The 18,071-nt window shown below is 39.8% G+C and overlaps 2 protein-coding genes across 2 annotated transcripts in view; both read right to left on the bottom strand.

Moving 5' to 3' along the window:
- The window catches only part of LOC119425025 (versican core protein-like), a 41,629-nt gene extending 36,718 nt beyond the window's left edge, over positions 1 to 4,911 (bottom strand). Inside the window, exon 1 of the mRNA XM_037692547.1 lies at positions 4,513 to 4,911. Within this exon, the coding sequence (XP_037548475.1) occupies positions 4,513 to 4,852 (340 nt within the window). The 5' untranslated portion in view covers positions 4,853 to 4,911. The remainder of the gene's footprint in view (positions 1 to 4,512) is intronic.
- Positions 4,912 to 11,434: 6,523 nt separating this feature from the next.
- Positions 11,435 to 18,071, bottom strand: part of xrcc4 (X-ray repair complementing defective repair in Chinese hamster cells 4) — a gene marked incomplete in the record, with an annotated part of 37,302 nt that continues 30,665 nt past the window's right edge. Inside the window, 1 exon segment of the mRNA XM_037692548.1 lies at positions 11,435 to 11,859. Coding sequence (XP_037548476.1) covers positions 11,757 to 11,859 — 103 coding nt within the window.

Below are 18,071 nucleotides of genomic sequence, written 5' to 3'. Positions count from 1 at the left end.
GGCAGTTAAGGGCCTTGCTCAAGGGCTCAGGGTGGGGCAAATGAGGGTGGAGGCAGGTGGGTGCTTCACCTATCCCACCCACATTTTGATGTTGTCGGAGTTGAAGCGGCAATTTTCTGATCACAAGCCCACCTTCTCTAACCTCTGTGCCACCACTCCCCATGAAAAAATGTCTTAAAACAATAACTTAAAATTGAAAATATATTTGTTTAAAACTTTGTCTTTTTTCCTTAAAAAATGATTTATCATAGAAAAACATTTTATTGCGCAAAACTATAAAGATTTCTAAATAAAATAGAAGAAAATTTTATTATAAAATGTCCCAAACTTTAATAAAAAGTGGTTAGAAATAATGACATTTACAGTTTTTTAAGTCTTCGCCTGAAGTCCTGATTAGGGATCCACTTTTTTTTACTTCCAATACTGATACCAATATCTATGGTTTACATCGGTCGATACCGATCCGATACCGATCTGATACAGAAAAAAAAACTGTGCCGAATTAACTTAAAACATTTGTTTTTTAAACGCACACATAAATGTACTGAATTACTAATTTATTGAAAACTCTGCACTAGTACAGCACACTTAAAACACACCAGTAGCTTCACAAGCTTGGTCAAACATGTAAAACAACACAACTTTAATTTGTTCAGTCAGTGCAATTATGAGTGTAACATCCAATGTAAAATAAATAATAATAAAGATACTGAAACTGAAAAACAATAGGTTGACAACTTTGGCAAAACATAAAAAAATTAACTTCAACAAACCTTTCAAATGGTTCAGGAATTCTAAATATAATGTAAAATAAATAATAAAGGAGCTGAAATAAGAGGAAAAAACAACAGTTTCACTAGCTGGCAGATATTTTAAATAAACAGCAATCAACTCCTGTTCTTATGGATCGTCACATTGTCACCGATACCCGATCCAGAATTTTGCAATATCGGTACCGATACTAATATCGGATCGGTGCATCTCTAGTCCTGATGTCAAGGTTCTACCAACCTGCACCCCTCCCCCCACCCACCAAACGATTATCAGTGTAGGAATGAATACAAAAACAATGTTGTAAATAGAATGCTAACAGTTATCGAGAAAGAATGATAAACACTGTAAGCAGAACCTGAGATGTTACAAAGGTGCTATACGAGTAGTCATTAACTTGGCGCATTCACCAACATGAGAAAAAAGATAGAAGGCAAAAAGAATCCACATGTCAGAGACAACCTGTCATCCACAGAGATTTATAATGACAGCAGATAGATTTACAGCTGACAGAATCTGATGGCTGCGGCAATACATGACAGCACTGACAGAAAGATGAAGCAGGGAGCCATTTCAGCTGTCATCTCCGGACTATACATCACTGTAGTCTTGTCATTAGGTCTGAAGGATCAGTTCTCATGTGTGGGGAAATCCTGGCAAAACAACGGGAGGACGTGAAAGGATGTCTGAGCTCTTAAAAGGAGAGTTGTGTGTCAGTCATAGGGAGGTTCTTTGTTCGGACGCCCCCGTCAAAGAGATCTGTTCAGCATTAATGTGGAATCTATGTTAATGTCTGGGACAGCAGCTCGACTCAGATGTTGGTGGAATTGTTTCCATGAGATGAAATGCAACTGGTGGATCCTAAAAATCTTTGGTGTTCCCAAAAAAAAAAAAAAAAAAAGCCTAGTGTGCAGTGTGTTGTCCAGCTGTGCTGAGCTGAGGTTAAATCAAGTTTATTACATGTAGATGAATTCAGTGTTAAAAAAAAAAAACCCATCAAATAAAACTTTGTTTTAGTGATTAATTTATTTAATCTTTACTACTTGCAGTGGAATTTAATTCAGGGATCACCATCAGTGGCATCACAAGCAAGATTTTTCTTTTTGTTTGCTGCTCTGGAGCATACAGGTTTGTGTAACACAATGCCAAGATGGAACTACATCAACAATGACCTTAGAGATGCAACTTGTCAATCTAGGAAGGAATAAAAGGCCAATTTCAAACAATTAAGAGTCCATTACTTAAGAAATAATGCTTCTTCAAAAGTTAAAAATAACACACAAGACTGGTGAATATCCCAGCAAAATTCACCCCAAAGTCAGACTGTGTAATGCTCAGAAAAAAGCAAGAAATGTTTGATTCTACTTGTCAGTTTTTCCAGGACTCGGTTAGCATATTAAATGTTAAAGTTCATGACGAAAAATGGGAAAGTTGAACTTGTTTGTATGAATGGGTTGCCAGGAGAAAGCCTCTTCTCTAAAGAGACGACAACGCAGCTTAAGTTTTCTCATTGACTCTGAACTTTACCGTATTCCAAAATATGTTCCGTCAAATGTGAGGCCATCTGTTTGACAGCAGAAACTTGGCTTGAACTTGATGATAAAATAGAACAGGGATTCCAAACACAGCAATGACTCTACAGCAGTGGTTGAAAAAGAGAGGTTTTACCCCTCCTGACCAGAAGGGGGCAATATATTATTGTATGTACATTATAATAAAGACCAGAAAATTGCACACGTGTGCCGCTCCATTTACCTTAAAAGTTAGAACTTGGATCTGATGATGGCATGATAACTTTACCACGATTACATTGCAACAATAAAAACAGCCGAATTTGGTAATTTGCCAACTACATTTAACAAAACAAGTCAACAACAATGGACTGATTTTAATTCAAACACTGTAGCATGTGCATCACTGATTCAACAAGAAAAAAATGAAAAAAGTTAAAAGGAAAAAGTTTATTAGTGCAACTATGATCACGTTTCATGTGCAAGGCAGCCATTTAAAATTCTGAGGTCGGAGGTCTTTTTTTTCCTTTTCAAGTGAAGATACTGACTTCAGAGGTTCAGAAATTCAGATTTATTTATTTATTTATTTTTAGTCAGTTTTGATGTCATAGAGTCCAACTTCAAACTGAGTCAAAAAGCGAAGCTCTCAATTTACCGGTCAATCTACGTTCCTACCCTCATCTTTGGTCATGAGCTTTGGGTTGTGACTGAAAGAACGAGATCTCGGATACAAGCGGCTGAATTGAGTTTTCTCCGCAGGGTGTCTGGGCTCTCCCTTAGAGATAGGGTGAGAAGCTCGATCATCCGGGAGGGACTCAGAGTAGAGCCGCTGCTTCTCCACGTCGAGAGGAGCCAGTTGAGGTGGCTCGGGCATCTGGTTAGGATGCCTCCTGGACGCCTCCCTGGTGAGGTGTTCCGGACACGTCCCACCAGGAGGAGCCATAGAGGAAGACCCAGGACACACTGGAGGGACTATGTTTCTCGGCTGGCCTGGGAACACCTTGGGATTCCTCCGGAGGAGCTGGCCCAAGTGGCTGGGGAGAGAGAAGTCTGGGCCTCCCTACTTAGGCTGCTGCCCCTGCGACCCAGCCCCAGATAAGCAGAAGAAAATGGATGGATGGATGGATGGATGGATGGATGGATGGAAGTCCAACTTCTAAAAACAAATGGAACGCACCAACAATTATCACCAATTGCTCCCCGTGTGCTTTCAATAGCTGCCCACTGCTCCACTTGGGGGTGGATGGGTTAAATGCAGAGTCAATTTTGCCATTGTATGGGAACATACAATGATAACAACACATTGTTATTATTATAGTATAAACAAAATTAAATTCTGCATTTTGAAATTAGGTATTGTAATACTGTATAGTTATAACTTTGCACATTTATCATTATTGTAATTGTTGGAGCCTTGCACACTAAAAATAGCATAAACATGTCGTATTATCTTAATGTTTAAAAGTGCCAAATATGAAATGATACATCTATTGGTTGATTATTTGGTGTATTTTTAGTCTGAAGCCTTTCTCAAAAACCAGTTAAAAACAAAAAAGCCATTGTCCAACAGTCTCCATCCGTGTTGTCATTGAAAAAACAAGGTAATGTTCACAGATGTGCTCAGTTGCTAATCAATGGATAGCTTGTTGTGCACAAGAGCCTTTACGACCCAAACACATCCAGCTGTTTGGTCAGAAAAACTGCAATACTTTCTTTGTTCATGTAAAACGAGCCACTAAACAGACGTTATCCAAATGTCTTTCATGGTGACAGCACAGATCATGGGAAGAAAAACCTGAACTGCAGATGACTTTGAAACGCTCGGCAGTGGCGTCTTCTTCAGGACGCCTTTGTTGGGGTTTTGCTTTGTAAAAGATGGCATTTCTGAAAAGAGAACCTACAAAAGTAATTTTCTTTTGAACAAAAGATTGAGTGTTGTGCATGCTTGACTTTATATTTCCACATCATGCTGATGTTAGCTGGCCTGGCTTCAGGTTAGCTGACTTTAGACAGACGAGTTAAAGAAATGACGGTAACAAAATTCAGAGCACATCTCATTGACGCAGGAGCCTTAAAAAAAGGCATGTGGAGGAGGTTTGACAATTGTTGACACCTTTAGCTTTGAAGTTACTGCCAGTGGTGCACATCTGGATGCAGTCACTGAGCTTGTAGACTCCTGATACAGAGTGTTAATGTGCTTGTAAAAGCTAAGCAGCACTGTTTTACTCACCAGAGACACTGAGGCTGATGGTATCCTGGGTGTCCTCTATCCCATGCGTCACCTCGCAGCGGTACAGCCCTGCGTCACTCGCCCTGACCCTCCCAATGATCAGAGAAGCATCTCCAGTCGCCAGTGGGTAGTAGGGTACAGACACCCTGCCCATGAAGCCCAGTCCCACCTTCACCATCCCATCATGGGACACCAGCACCACCGTCTCTTGCGACTCTTCCGGCTTCTCCCAATTCTCCACCTTCACCCACTTGATTCTGAGCAGCTCATTGGGACTCAGACTGTCAGCAGGTGCAAGTGCTGGTGTGTCTGTGGGGCTGTTGGGAGCATCTGACATCATGGAGAAGCGACAGGGCAGCACCACTTTGCTGGCCAGAGAGCCAGTTGTCTGCCTGATCTTCTGCATCTTCACTGTCGTGTGAGAAGAAGCTGGAGAACAAGAGGATGCATGCAATTGTTGTTAACACGAAGTATTCTGCAGAAACATATTCATTCATATTATTTTACTTTGCAGTTTAAACATCTACATGAAATGCATTCACTTCTGCTTCAATGGAGTAGGCAAATGGCGAGCATGACCAAGATTGGGGGATGATGTTACGATGCCTGTACCCACTCTTTTATATAGTCAGTCAGAGTTTACAAAAATTGTCATTTTAAGAACTGTATCACCATAAGGTGACATCTAACCAATGCAGGTAGACGTACTCCAAGATTACAACCAGATCTAGTTTTCCATTAGAGTAGATTTGTTGAAAAAGCTAATACTCTCACAGGCCCTGATTTATTTTTGATATTTTTTTTATTAAACAATATACAAACAAAACACCACAAAATCTAAGTACCGGTATGCATATTTTTTATTCTTATGTACTTGATACCCAGTTGAAACTCCAAAAGAGCAGACATGTTCATCATGTTAAATATTTCAACTCATTAAAACCAAATGTGATGCATTGCCTTTGGACCCCATTAAAAAAACGCACAGCATCTGACAACCTATCTTCTTGTGCTGCGACTGTTTAAGGCAAGTTTGCAAAGGACATTTGTGAGGGAGCCTAAAAATCTTGAAATGTTCTAGGGGGTGGCCAATTTCATTTTGGGGTAAAACAAATTATGGCACAAACATTCTGTAAAACTAGTCCCAGAGTTCAACTGGGCTCCTTGTGCCCATTTTGAAACCTTCTTAATACAGTTTCCATCAATCTTAGGGCTCTTTAACTGTATTTTTACCCCTGCACAGGAGCTCTCCTTATGACAGAAAACATCAGAGGCTACAGCCTGAATATCCAGATTGCCACAAATAGTATTTAGTTTATTTTGAAAAATGGTCAAAAATCAGCCCATCTTTTTTAAAGTGTAATCCAGTGGATTAAGTCATGAATGCTGCCAAGGTGGGCACAAAGGAGGCAAACGTTGGTACAATTTTAGTGAAAGCAGGCAGCAAAATTATGTACATGAGCTTAAATACAGTTTTGGAAACTAAGCACAAAAAAATAAGGTGTGATTTTCACAAATAGGCTGTGCAAATATTAAGCTGTTGCACAACTCGTCGTTTACTTATCGTGAACACAAAAATCAGTGAGCTTGCAACTGAAAATGAGCATATTTTCTCACAACTTTGGGTTGCCAAATGTAAAAAGAAGACTGTATTTTGCACAAAATGTTCTGATGCATGCTCAATAATCCAGGTAGATAAATCTAACAAGGTTAAATCAGGTCCTCTGGACGGATGAAGTATAGAGGACCTGACTTAACCTTGATGCACTTTGCACAACAAGTACTGATGGTTTTACATAGAAATTCCCTTTTGAGGAATGTACAAATTTCACCTACTTATATAAATTCAGCATTACAGGGATTACAGTGTTACTTTGCTTCAAATGAATGCAAATATGTTGCAGCTAAATTGAAGTAGGAGAAACAGTTGCACGTTTGCTACTTGGATGTTAATTTTTTGTCAGCAACCATAAAGAGAAAAAAGCAGACATTCGATGAAGCATGTGCTGTTGCTACTGCTGCAGCACAAACTGCAACTTCATTTCTCGCATCACACAACTGCTCACCTTCTTCCTGAATAATGATGTAATCCTGGCTTTGCACATTTTGCTCTACTTGTATGTGTGCAGAGCAGGAGGCTAAGTGAACGTGTGTTGGACTAATAACTTTCCACTGTGTCAGTCTGGCACCTGCAGCTCTGCCACACGTCATTACATTTACGTCAGAGGAGGAGCAGGAGAGAGGGTGACTGCTTGGACTAAGGCTGGGAATTCATCATCTCTTACTGAACTCGACTCACCTGGCTGAGGACGAGCCGAACAGAAGCACACAAGCCAGAGCAGGTGTATGAAGATGTGTCCTTTCATCGCAACACAGTCTGTGAGGGAAAAAGAAAGTTTGTCATTTACATAATTATCTTTTATCTGGTGTGATCTTGATTGTTTAAACCATACTTCATATTATACTGGAAAATACGCAATAGTGTACAATATTAAAATGTTTAATGCAGTAAATCTTTTCACAACTAAAGAAAGCTCAGGGTGCTACACAGAACAGGTCCACATCAAACTCAGTTACTTTCAGTTTGATGCAACACATACAATTCTCATTATAATTATATTAAATGTATGCAGTCCAGTGTGATCCAAAACAAATAATAAATTAGTCGTACATTGATTTAAAACTCTTTATTATTCTTTTTTTTTTTCAGTAAACTCAGAAGTGCTGTACTTTGAGTTCTAAAGGAATTAACCTTTCTTTTACCTAAACTAATTACTAAAATTCTAAAATTTCCAAAATACCTAACTGGCAACTCTAAATTGTCCCTAGGTGTAAGTGTGAATGCTTGGTGTCCCTGTGATGGAGGAGACCAGTCCAGGGTGTCCCCCCACCTCTAGCACAGTGACTGCTGGACATGGGCACCAGTGACCCCTGTGACCCAAAAAGGAAGAAATGGGTAAAGATAACGGACGGATATATAATTTTAAGTCTAACTTATAATGTTGACTCCAGTGCTTATGTGCAAACGAAATATGTTCCATTACATGTAGGGTATAAAGTTAGGGCAAAGCACAAATTAAAAATATTTTATTTTTACAACTGTTTTACGTAACTTGAAATACTTTAAAAGAGACTGAAAGAATAAATGAACTATTCTATCATACATTTAAAATCTTTGTCAATTAGTTTATCTAGATTTGGTTTTAATTTCCCTGTAAGTGTTGTTCCAACACTGGGGGTTTTATATTCATCTTACATTGATGCCAATAAATCACAAAGTGGTTAAAAACAACAGAAATAAAAGGAGGTCTCTGAGAACAGATGTTGGAGAACAGCTGTCCCAGGACCAGCTCTGAGCCAGCTGCAGTGATAAAGTTCTCTCAGTGATCATCTGGTGAAGCTGTCAGTAGGTCCAACTGACATGATTGGTCCCTAGCATCAGATTGATTCATGAGTTGTTCTGTCATTGTGTGTAGATTCACATGCATCCAGAAAATCTGACCGCCCAACAAGATGTTAAAATATTCACAAACATGCACATTACCCTGAGGAAATCTCAACAAGTTTTGCTCAGGGTTGACATACCAAAAACACAAAAAGAACAAGAGAAACATATACATACCTTACAACTATTTAAGGTCTGAAACTCCAGTTAGCTTGTGTGGAACCCCCAACTTCTCCAAGGTGAACTTCTAAAGGTTCCTAACAGAGCACTAAAGTGCAGCTCTTCTCAAACAGATGTCCTACTTCACCTCTCAGCACTGGCTGCAAGTTCAAATTCACTTTGCACCCACTATTATCCAGACATTAGCAAGAGGAGGAGCACAAATGACCGATGACACAACGCCCAGCTCAGACAGGGAGGGTGGGATGAAGGATGGGTGGAAGAGGAGGGGGAGGAGGTAAGATTGGGACAAAAAGTGGAATACAATGAAAGAGAGCAGGGTGTAAGGGTGGGTGGGGGTTAAAAATGGGGGAAGTGAAACGAGGGAAAACCAGAGTGGGAGAGAGGAGGAAGGGTGACTCACAGGAGAGTATAGCAATGAAAGTTAAATCTAAAGTGTATAGAAAACACCAACTCAAAAAAAGGAAGGAATGGGAGGAAAGAGTAAATAAAAAACAGTGACTCTTACATTTAGCCTTTTATTTGATTGCAGACAGTAAAAACCCAAGTAACAAATCCCCCCAGTCTAATAAATGTTACAGACCAGTTTGTTCTTACTCAAAATACAACACAAAAATGGTGTTTCTTTAAACTACTGCTGGCAGAGGTACTAAACCTACCAGAGTTCATGAATTATACTGCTGCTTCATCACATTTAACTTGAACTAAAACTGCATTGGAACTTCTGCTTCAGTGTTAGCTTCATTTGTCAACAACGGTGACAAGAAACTTACATTTGAGAATATTTATCCACTTTTCCAAAACCCTGGACTAGAATAGGACTTGGCTCAGCCATAGATGTAACTCACACTCCGGCCAACTCCTTTTTAGAAAATAGGGACCAGCCCCCTAGTACACAAGTGTTGTCCTAATCCTTCATGCAAATTTAAAAAGCCTAATCCACAACATTGAGTATTCTGCATCATAAGGTTGTCCACTCTTTACAAACTGCAATCATAGCTTTTTACTTCCTATTGGCAACATCTGCCCATGTAATACATTTGCTTTCCTCAAAGTCTTGAGACTCTGTCTTCTCGATGGACATGGTGACCAAATTCCTCAGTCCAATTTCACAATTTGTTGTTAGAAAGGAGATTATCGAAGCTCGGATTCAAAAACGACAGTATACCTTTCATCTAGATTGTGAAACAGCAGGTGAGATCTTCACCCTTGCATGGTAGCTTCTTCTTCTTTTGGCTTTTCCCTCTTCAGGGATCGCCACAGCGAGTCATCCTCCTCCACCTCACTCTGTCCTCTGCATCCTCTGTCCTCACTCCAACTACCTTCATGTCCTCTCTAACTGCATCCATATATCTCCTCTTTGGCCTTCCTCTGTCTTTTCCTGGCAGCTGCATTTCTAACATCCTTCTACCAATATACTCACTGTCCCTCCTCTGGACATGTCCAAACCATCTCAGTCTGGCCTCCCTAACTTTATCTCCCAGTTGTTCAACCTGTGCTGTACCTCTGATGATTTCATTCCTAATCTTATCCAGCCTCATCACTCCTAAGGAGAACCTTAGCATCTTCATTTCTGCCACTTCCAGTTCTTTCTCCTGTCTTTTTGTCAATGCCACCGTCTCCAGACCATACAATATAGCTGGTCTCACCACTGTCTTGTAAACTTTTCCTTTGACTTTTGCTGACACCTTTTTGTCACAAATCACTCCGGAAACTTTTCTCCATCCACTCCATCCTGCCTGGACTCTTTTCTTCACTTATTTACCACATTCCCCATTTTCCTGGACAGTGGACCCCAAGTACTTGAAGTCCTGAACCTTTGTGACCTCTGCTCCTTGTAGCCTCACTGTTCCACCAGCCTCCCTCTCATTCACACACGTACTCTGTCTGAGATCTTCACCCTTGCAGGGTAGCTGAGGGAGTTTAATTATCCAGTCTCCGCATGTGTTAAAGACCTGAAGGCAGTTTGGTGCTGTGACTGTGGGTCACTTTTGAGGGCCATCCATTTCCTTCAGAACCAAAACAACAGCTCTGTTGGTGCTCATGGCCAAAAGTTGAGCTCAGTCCTGATGCAGGTTAGACTCCACCAGGGCTGCTCCTTGGCTCTGATCCTGTTTGTGGTGTTAACAGGATCCTAAGCTACAGTCATGGCATAAGGTTGTCTGGTTTGGAAACCTAAGATCCTTATCTCTGCTTTGTGCAGATAATGTGGTTCTGGTGCCTCTTTAAAGCATGGCTTTCAGCATGCACTGAGCAGTTTGCAGGAACGTGTAAAGGAGCTAAGGTAAGGGTCAGCTCATTTAAGTGTGAAGTCACGGTTCCCAACACGGAACAAATGGTTAAATGCTCTGTCCAGGTTGGGGATGAGTTTGTCTAAAGTAGAGGACATTAAGTCTCTTAGTGTTTTGTTCAGACGTAAAGGCAAAATGGATCCATGAATGAATCAAGAGGCAGGAGATTCAATTGCACTAATGAGGGTGTTGCTCCAGGCTGCCTTGGTGAAGAAGGATCTGAACCAATGGTTGAAGTTCTTTAAGTACTTGTCTATGTTCTAGTCTTCACCAATGGTCATGAGACATAGATTATGACCAGAATTCAATCCCAAATACAAGCAGATGAAATGAGCTTCATTCATAGGATGGCAAGGTTCAGCCTTAGATACGGTGAAGATTTTAGTCATCTGGGAGTTCTGAGTAAAGCCACTACTTCTCCTTGTTGAAGGGTCTTGACAAAGGTGGTTAATCCTAAACCAAACCCAAAAGGGTTTTGCAACACCTGGTGGCATTAGTTATTTGCCATCAAATACAAAACCATGTGTTTAATAAGCATCACCTCATGCTAAAAAAGAAACTTCAACAGTCATGCTTTGTCACGTTGTTTGTTTAATTCTTCAGTTTTGCAAACATTTAGAAGAATTTCAATTGACAATAAATGGAATGAAGCAATTCACTTGTTCCCTTGACCCAAAAACTGTGCAGTATTTCTTTTCATTTCTCAATTTCAATACATACTTCACTGAGAACATGTCAGCTGTGCATACAGTCTAGTACTTGGGATGTCTACTACCAAGTGTCCACATTATGCTTGCGTGTGTAGATTTACGTACAAAAAACTGATGACATTTTATTCAAATGTTCACTACCCATATATTTATTTAACAAAAATATTTAAAAAATGAAAAATACAAGAAATCCTATTGGTTCAATTCATAAAATAAAATCAGAACCTTGTAGAAATTAGGTTTATGATTCACATAAAAAAACAATGTTAAAATATATTTTGCATTGTACATTCTCATCTTAGTTTAATTTATATTTCAAAAATTCTAAAAACATTAATTCTATTCTGAAGTCAGTTTGTTTATTCATTTCTTTAGTTTCCGTTTTAAAACAAACCAAAAAAATTTGTATTTGTGGTCACTTTGTAACAAACATTTAGATTTTTTTTTTTTTTATTGCCTGAGATCTTAGCACATAAGCTATAAATATGTACCATTTAGTGCTTCTGGGATTGTTGACGGTTCTACAGAAATAACTTCAGTGCAGACAACTGATCATCCAAACATTTGATTCCAAGAAGGTAAAATCGTTGCAGTTTTGTAGGCGAGGCTTTTTGGAAGTCAGAAATCCTCAAACAGGTCTTCAGCTGCCAAAGTTGCTGCTGCAGCATCTGCAGAGCGCTGGGGAGTCTGCAGCTGAGTGGATCCTGCTGAGCAGTCTGTCCTGCACAGCATGCACACACACACACACACACACACACACACAACACACAACACACACAGAAAGAGAGAGAGAGAGAGAGAGAGAGGCGGAGAGCAGGTCAGTGGGCTAATGAGCTGGTTTACAGGGGAAAATTCCTGTTGAGACAGGAAACATCATGTGACACATCAGAAGAAAGACAAGAAACACATGGTCAGCCTTTATAACCGCGTGGAGCTGAATGGCTGCAAAAGCCAAGGCCGCATGGCTCGCTGGTTGAAACGCTAAGACGTCTGATGGACTGCAACTGAAAATTTGCCTTTTCTTTCAACAACTAGTTTCTAACATACGACGGAACTTTAGGGCCACGCTAAGAAAAAAATAATTAAAAGCCATAAAATTACAAAAGTCGTATAATTACGAATAAAGTCTTGATATTACGAGAATAAAGTCATATGAGCCTTTTTTCAGCTCTCGTTTATTTATTTACCTTTTCTCCACAAGTCGGATCCACGACGCGACCTGTCAATCAATCCAGTAGGCGTGTCAGCAAATGACCAATCCGAAGCTAAATGCTCCTTACCTGCAGAGAGCTGCGCTGCAGCCCATCAGAGTGTACCACCTTAAGGCTCCGGTATACTCACGCGTCCTCTCAGCCGCGCGGAAACTGTGCGCACTCTCCGCAAAGGGTTCAGACTTCATACTCGAGCGTCCACCCTGAGCGGCTGCAGAGCAGCTCCGCAGACAAGGGGCGTTTACCTTCGGGACAAATTGAGGTCGCCGATTGGTCATTTACCAACATGCCTAATGGACTGATTGACAGGTCAGAAAAAAAAAGAGAGCTGGCAGCCCCAGCGGTGTTCTGTGTTTATATGTTGTTAATAAGAAGTTCTAAAAAAAAAAAAAAAACAGGGAGCGCTGGCCCTGCAGCCCACACATCAGAGCGACCCACCAGGAAATCTTTAGACCCTCCCGCAGCCACGCTGGGACTGATTTTAATTCGTTCATGACAAATTCCTTCATTTCTCACAATTTCAGTCATGGCATCAACGGAGGCGGTAGAGATCACTGCCTCTTGGCAAAAAACAAAACAAAAGAAAAGGCCAGATCAGGGACGAAGAAGGGGAATTTACTACATTGGTGTCACATACAAAACAGTCTGTCGCTGAGCAGTTTATTGTGCGACAAAGAGCACGCATACGCTGCCGTAAAAATTTAGCTTTGCGCAGACATGCCCTGCAGGCGTCTGCTTCAACTCTAATCTGGTACGCACGGACCTCCGCAGACTGACGTACGCGGGAGTATACTGGGGACTTTACTGTAAGCAGGTTCAAAATCCTGATACTGATAAGAATCTGATGCTGATGTGCTAATGGATGAACTATCTCATTTGTAAAACCAATACCACTACACTCAACATTCTTCATTTTACCACCATTAAAATGCGGTAAACCTGCTTTATCGTGTCAGAGTTCACATAATATTACGACTCATTTAGTTTTGGATTGGTCATTTGCTGACACGCCTACTGAATTGATTGACAGATCGCATCATGGATCAGACCTGTGAAAAAAAAAAACAAGCTGCAAAAAGACTCGTACATCTTTATTCTCGTAATATTAAGACTTTATTCGACTTAATTCTCGTAACACTACAATTGTATTCTCGTAATTTTATGGCTTTTAATTTTTTCTTCTTAGAGTGGCACTGCCTTTTTTTTTTCTTAGCGTGGCCCTAAAGCTCCGTCGTACCAACAAGCCAGACTCAGTAAGATACCTAATTTACAACAAATCAACCAGTAAACATTTGTCTATTTTGAAAATGTATATTTATCAGTTATGTGGGAAAAGTAATCCAAGTGAATATAAATAAATAAACAGGCACAACGAGTTTAGACTTATCAAACATACAATCATACAACAGGGGTGTGTGTGCATGTGGGGGGGAACAAAATAGAAAGAAATTTTATCAGTGAAATGAATTCCAACACTGTAATAAAACTACTGCAGAGTAAACAAGTATGAAGTACTTATGATAATCACCGTCCTTAGATGAAGTGTGATTTAGTTTTTTTTTTCCTGCAGCTTAAGGACAACAACCAAAATTCTCCAGCATCCTTTCCAATTCCACTCTACTGGCTGTTATAAACAGCCAGCACTCCGAGCAGCAGAACCTCCTGAACCAAACTGAGTCGAATGTTTTGTTCCTACATTAATACTAAATCAAGGGCTGAAGGAGCTCCAACCATTTATGTATTGTGTAACATCTTTTAAGTACTCATTCACATTACATGTGGTACATGAGGTGGAATGAAATTGTGCACTCAAGGTCCCAGTTAACACACAAAAACTGCAAAAATATAAAGTATAAAAAGAAACCGTATACTTGTATAAGGATCTAAGATATACAGTAAGACATACGCTAAACGAACGCTAAATGATATGGTAAAAGATTCAAGATATACGCTAAACACTAATAATGTAAAATAATACGGAATTTTAAACAGCAGCCCGAACATGAGTCTGTAGTGAGCAGATGGGTATGAATACACCAGCATAAAGGCAAGAGATTATCAGCATGGATAATCCGTAGCACAGATAAATTACATATCACTAAAGTTGCATTCGGGCCCCAAAAATCTGCCCTGACCCTGCCCCAGCCCATAGCCATAATTTCTGAACCCCACCCAACCCGACGAATTAACAGTAATTACAGGTGCGAACCTGAACCCCCCCACCCCCGACATTTTTAATTTAGCTTTGACTGCTTATATAGTTATAAACGGTCGGTGGACGCGCACAGCTAAGGGGGTAGAAGATCGGAGCTGAGTGGGTGTTTGTCCTTTCAGGTCTGTCAAAGCACATTAAATCCCTGCTTCTGCCTGCATTCTGCATTACTCAGACATGGACCCTGCTCTGACATGTCAGATAATTTGTGATCTCATGTACCACTGTTTGGGTCATTGGCCGCGAGCGTCCGCTGAGTGCAGTGGCTGAATGAACGTCTATTTGAGCTTATGGATCGCTGGCAGTAGTCCCATCTGAAGCTTAACTGAACTTTTTACCTCTTTCAAGGCCGGTCAGTACATGGTCAAATGGCTGCACGTGGCTGGTGATTGTATGGCAAGCCATGATGCCATATAATTGGATTGTCGCGTCCACTGATGCAATCAAAAGCCCGACATCGACCTGGCCTGCACATTAAGCGCATTATTATGGCCCGGCCCTAATCCGGGTTGGGCCGGGCCGGGCTCAGGGTTCAGGTTAGAAATGACAGCTCTACATATCACCAATTGAAGTGGCATTACAGTGATTTTTTTCTCTCCTTACAGTGATCTTGAAAAGACCACTGATAATTATACCACATAATATTTACATATAGTCTACTTTTAGTGTAACTCAAGTTTGCTAATCAGCATCATAACTTCACCTCCTACATAATTTGGCCAGCAGATCAGAACACATCTGCATCGTAAACAGATCACACTGGAGTATCCCAACATTGTGGAAAAGTTTAAACAACATTTCCCTTGGATACAACCTTGAATTTGATTGGTTGATCAACCCATCTTTCTGCTTTAATTTGTTTAAATGATCTGTAAATTGACTTGTGTTTACCAACTAATGATCCGAAACGATCATTAAGATAACAGTTAATTTGGAGCAGATGGAAAAAAAGCATTTTATCCAACATTTCTCACCTTCATGAGTCTAAAATAATGTGACCCAAGGACTACAGACAATCCATCATAAGCTGCTGTTTGAAGAAAAACAACAAAATATGGCAACAAGAACTTCCAGGTGGACTTTCTCTAATCCTGCCTCACTGATACCATTAAAAACTGAACATAGATGAGAATAAAAGGCCCAGAGCTTATTCAATTCATTAGAAACTGAATGAAGAGTGCTGCTGCACTGCTGGAACCAGTTAAGATGAAACGGGAGACATATTTCAGTAGAGAGGCGAGCTGGAGCTGGTGTGTGCTGCCACAGAGGACCACCAGGGTCTTGACAGAGGGGGGGCAAGACAAGAGCGAGTTTTTTTTTTTTTAATCCCCAAGAGAAAAAGTTAAACCCTGGTGTAGTAAGCATGCAGAAGCCCCCACACAGATCTGGTCTAAGCCAAAGTAATAGTTATGAGTTTGTGACTGGAGAAACTAAACAGAGCGTCAGATTGGGCTGACCTAGGCAGGACGGTTTGTTCTGACCCAGTGAAGAACCAAAGAGAACACCTACTGGGTTTTTTGTGCTAAGAGAGCAGGGTTCCTTTGTCTTTGGATTCATCTTTTATCATATTAATTAAAAAAAATAAATCAAACTGTGGCTTTATGTATACATAGCATCCCAGTGATGTGAAAACAGCCAGTTTATTTGTATATAGAGCCTGTTCAGTGACAAAAGAGCACAACAAAAGATCACAGTTTACTGTGTTCGGCTATGGTAAATGGTAAATGGTAAATAGACTGTGCTTATATAGCGCCTTTCTATCTTATCAAGATACTCAAAGCGCTTTACAACACAATCTGTGCCCTCATTTATCCATTCGTGGATTCAAACCCCCAACTCTTGCATTGGAGGGCGATTGCTCTAACCACCAGCTGCCCATTAAAGGTTATGGGAGTAAACATAGATGATCATATTAATGTTGTTATCTTGCTAAATATTACTATGAAGCTATTAGATATGTTTGAAAAACTTTCAGAATAAACATTTGAGAGGAAATGTGAGGCTTGGATATATGTGCAATTATAGATGTAAAAAAAAATAAAAAAATTACGAATAGGAAATGGCCAGGTGTTCTTACACGACAGTGTACCAAATGGCTACATGTAGCTACCACTCTTGTGTGCTGAGCAGCAGGGAGCCAGTTCTCTGTACTCTGACATCATTCTATTTGGCAGAGCTACCAGTGCTGATGCAAAACAAGACTCTTGTCGTTGTCTTGGCTTAGCCAAGTCAAGTGTTTTAGTTCTATTAACACTGATGCTATGTACAATCAGCTGTTTTTAAATGTGTATTTTATATTCATATGAAATAACAAACCCAGATAAGAAAGAAATGTAATTAATCACCTGAAAGTACTGTAAATGAGGAAACAGCAGCTTTCTAAATAAAACTCTAGTTTTCTGGCATATTGGTGACCAACTCGTCATGGATAAAATGTTCACTGCAAATCCAGCTCCCAGTTTTTTTTCATCCATTTGCTATAATGCATTTAAAACTCTGTTTAATGAGATAACCTAAAAACATAGAAAGGCTTGCCACCCAAGCAGATCAAGTTATCTTTGGACATAAGCTGAACAGGCTTTATAGCAGACGGATAAAATCCACAAACGCTAGACATAAGAAATGACATCCTGAGGTCATTTGTCCACTAACTGGTTTGTTTATCATTTGACTGTGTTGACTAGGATAAACTTTAATGGTTTTGAGTTGTGTGTGCTCTGTGTTAATGTGCAAGCTCCATGAAAATACCACATTTTATAGATGCTATTCATCTGTTTGGCCAAATAAATTCAAGTCATAGTCATTTTTTGTTCTTAAGTTTCAACTGGAGCATTATGAATTAAAATGTTTGAAGACGTTAACTGGAAATTTTGGGACAACAATCCCATCAAAACAAAAACAAATTGCAATTTTTTTCAAGAACATCCAAAAAAATTGCAGCTAATTCACAATTTTACACCTCCACAGAGAAGTGCCTGCTATTGAGCAGAACACACATGCTCTCAGAAATTCAGTACAACTCCTACGAAAAAAAGTACAAGCTTAGTTTCCGATGATCTCCAAATTCTCCTGACTTGTTTTAGTTTCTGTTAACACATCATTTAGCTGCAAGTGTTTGTGTACTCAAAGGACTGTTTTCCCATGAAAAGAAACCATCAGAAAGTTACAGTTAAACACTGGCTGTCCTTGACACATGGAGTGGTTCTGTAAGTGATCAAACATGGCTTCCAGCCATCACAGATAATCACTGCAAGATGTTTACTCCTAGTTGTTGAAGAGCTTTTTAGTTTGTGGCAAGATCTGCTTCCTTTTGACTTAACAGTTGTAAAAATAAATCATATAGAGCTAGATCCACAACCAACTCATTGTGGATTTAACTCTATGTATAAAAAAAAAGGTTTGGTTGCCAAAAATAAAATAAAATAAAAAAATGTACATTTTAGCAATAGATACAATTTCACTATATGACTTTGCTAAGTTATTTCATCCATAATATATTTGTTGAAGCCA

The sequence above is a fragment of the Nematolebias whitei genome, chromosome 18 (assembly GCF_014905685.2).
Source record: "Nematolebias whitei isolate Nwh7 chromosome 18, NemWhi1, whole genome shotgun sequence".
Taxonomy (NCBI): domain Eukaryota; kingdom Metazoa; phylum Chordata; class Actinopteri; order Cyprinodontiformes; family Rivulidae; genus Nematolebias; species Nematolebias whitei.
This window is presented reverse-complemented; position numbering and strand designations above follow the sequence as displayed.